The sequence below is a fragment of the Arabidopsis lyrata genome (assembly GCF_000004255.2).
Source record: "Arabidopsis lyrata subsp. lyrata unplaced genomic scaffold ARALYscaffold_1, whole genome shotgun sequence".
Taxonomy (NCBI): domain Eukaryota; kingdom Viridiplantae; phylum Streptophyta; class Magnoliopsida; order Brassicales; family Brassicaceae; genus Arabidopsis; species Arabidopsis lyrata.
In genome coordinates, this window is record NW_003302555.1 from 11103197 (window position 1) to 11106592 (window position 3396).

Genomic DNA, 3396 nt, shown 5'->3' on the forward strand with positions numbered 1-3396 from the left:
TTTGCAACGGAGGCGTTAGCTTCGGTGTCAGAAGAATCTATTTCTTCCCCACAGACGGTGCCAAAAGGTGGGTGCTAAAATCCACACTAGAAATTTGTTCTTAGATTTATGGGTAAAGAGGGCTAGATTTTCAATGATGCTTTGAGAGTTGAATTGCTAAACAAACGAAAGGATTTATTGATGAGAATCAACAGTTTACAATCAGAAGTATGAGAATAAAGTATTTGTGAGTATTAGAGTTTAGTAGCAAGTAAGCGATGTCCTTCTCAAGTCATCCTTCTTCTCCTAATATAGGTCTTCGAGTCAGGTCAGCCGCCTCCGTCCGTGCCTGTATCTCCTATATTTCAGGTCCGTTCCGAGATTATAGCTGAAGTCTGCACCAACTGCTCCTATATTTCAGATCCGTTCCGAGATTATAGCTGAAGTCTGCACCAACTGCTCCTATATTTCAGGTCCGTTCCGAGATTATAGCTGAAGTCTGCACCAACTGCTCCTATATTTCAGGTCTGTTCCGAGATTCTTTCTTGACCTGGTCCTTCCTTATTGCAAGCTCTGCATCTCCTCTTTGTGGGCTGATGGGCCTGATATGAATCTGAGGGCCCAATTAGTGTTTACGGATGTAGATTCGGAGGTGCGAATTCCAGCTCCAACACATTACATTAGAGAAAAAAACGTAAAAATTGAGTAACATGCATAAGTTGTACTTATTAGTAGATCCAAATGAAGCCTAAGATGAGAAGTCCATGTCTTCAATGTAAGGTAACCTTGAGAGTTGTTCATTTTTCGATTCATCTTTATAATCGTATCAATTTTGAATCATTTGATCTTGGTGACAAACTAAAGACTTTTTTTTTCTTTACTTTTACATAAAGCTCCTCAATGAGCTATTTCAATTTATAAGTTTATATTTCTTGTGCTTGATTATTTAAACATATATTAAAGATCAAGACTTTAATTATTAATATCATGAGTAACTTAATTTTCATAACATTTGACAAAATGATCGGACATTAAATTTTTATAAATCAGAAGAAAAGTTTGATAGTCTCTTTGTAAAAGTAATTACTGAAAGAGTGCGTGTGATTTGCTAATAATAACATTTTGGTACGCAAGTCTTTGCAGGTACATATGTATTGGACTGTCTAGAATTGTCCATTTTTTTTTTTATTATGTCAAGGAGATTTAATTAATTCTTATATATATTTTCAATTTCAATTTATTCTTGATAATTCAATTCGTTTCTTTAGAAACTAACAACCAAGTTGGATAGGTAAGAAATTGCCTTGTCAATATTTATATGTATTTAATATTTTTGTAAATGGTAGAGATTTGGAGTTCAAACAATGAGTTGCATAATTTCTATATCTCATTGACCAAATAATAAAACATGGATTAATTTATCCCCTTTATTAGAATCGGCAGTACAGCAATAATATGCAGATCGATATATTATGTACCTTGAAAGCTTCAAGAGCAAATTAATACTTCCTAAATGCCAACCATTATTAAATGATAACTAGTATCATAAACTGTCTAAGCGGTGATTATAACTATATGTATATATAGGGTTTCCACTTTGTTTACCTATTTAGAGAATTCTAGAGATTTGAGAAGATTCTCTCATCTATCTGCTTAAAGTATATTGTAGTAATGTCGATGATGAATAGTGTGTCCTTAATGTCAGAGCTAATCTTCTCATACTGTAGAGTCCATATCGCGCGGCCACCTTCAATGCCTTCCGTGTGAATGACGGTTATGGTTCCTTCGAGCTTCGTGTAGTAATCCGGGTTTCGCGACTTGGCCATATCACTAGTACTGTAGGCGAGAGGTTTTGCGAGAGACCTGAACCACTCCGAGATCTGAAATCCCTCCATTCTTAACTGAGTCTTTCTCTTCCCTGAAGGTAGAACCTCCCGCACGTCCGACGAAACTTTGGTGAAACATAACAATTAGAGTTTTAATCAAGAAATCTTAATTGAATTATGAATCAATTATGTTTTATGTAATGGGGAATAGTTATACCTTTGTCGTTACGGGGTTTCGCTACCTCCATGTAACCTTGACAGAATTTTTCCACCGGAGACCGGATCTCAAACTCAACAGAGAAATATCCATCTAGTGACATTCTCTAATTGGTGTTTTTTTTTTCTTGGGTGTAATTGGTTTGATAGTAATCGTCTCAATGAAGGTATCTTATATATAGAAAGAGTTTGATGAAAATTTACATTAACTAATTGCATTCTCCTTAAGTCGCTCAATTAATTAAATAATTGATGTCGTATATGGAAGATTATGTAAATTGTGTATAAATTTTTGATTTCTTCTACTAAATTGACGGTTGTAAACGAACCTTTTTAATGGGAAACTAGATTTGGACCCGCACGTTCGTGCGGGATAAATTTTATAAAATTGCAAATCTTAAAACTTTTAAACTAAATATAGTAAAAATTATATAAAATGTGAAAATATTATAGTTTTGATTGATATACAGTAGTGTTACAAAAAATAATTTTATTTTATGTGGTGTATTAATAGTTTGGTGTAAATGGATAAAATTATGGTTAGTGAAGAGTTGTGTATAAATGTTTTAAAACAATAGTGTGTTAACCATGGGAAAACACATGATAATTTTTTAATTGTTGTAATAATTATTTTCTAAATTAATCTTTAAACTGATTATATTATTATATGGTCTGACAATTTTAATGTAGTGATACATATGTTACATATGTTATTTTTTATGTAGTGGACAACATTTTATAGGCTACTAATAAAGCCTTATTAGCCTAATATATATTTACTGATTTTTTAAAATTATTATATTTAATTAAAAATAAATCAAAACATGAGATGAGAGTTTGGATTGTCCAGGGCTTATGAATTGCATTCAAATCACAAAATATTTCGAGATTTTGACGAATCTAAAATCTCTAATTTATTCTAGGAATATTCTATATTTCAAAATACAAAACATCTAGTTTATATTATATTTGGGAAATATAATAACTGTTTCTTAAAACATTGGAATAATCAATGTGGTTTTTATTTCTTCCATCTAAACTAATCAAAATTAATTAGTATAGTTTTATTATGGAAATTTTAAAAATCAAAAATAAACTATGCTTTGTTATTTTCAATTATATTAAATTGGACTGTCGCTTCCGGAAATATCTAACATTACCTTGCCAAATTAAATAAGTTAACATATCTTCAATTTCAAAAAAAAAAATCTTCCATTAATCAGAATTTATTAGTATATTTTCTTAAAGAAATAAATTAAAATCGAAAATATATGATGATATTAAATTGATTTTTTGTTTTCCGGAAATATTTCAAAATATATTACGAAATTAAATAAGTTTACATATATACAATTTTGAAATTAATAGTTCGATT

The 3396-nt window shown here is 30.7% G+C and overlaps 1 protein-coding gene across 1 annotated transcript; it reads right to left on the bottom strand.

The window, feature by feature from the left end:
• Positions 1 to 1598: 1598 nt before the first annotated feature.
• LOC9329439 (uncharacterized protein At1g24010) lies at positions 1599 to 2125 on the bottom strand. The gene is made up of 2 exons (XM_002893332.2): positions 2023 to 2125; positions 1599 to 1930 (listed from the first exon to the last, which is right to left on the bottom strand). Exons 1-2 carry the CDS (start codon positions 2123 to 2125, stop codon positions 1599 to 1601), a joined length of 435 nt encoding a protein of 144 aa, XP_002893378.1.
• Between the last annotated feature and the right edge of the window lie 1271 nt (positions 2126 to 3396).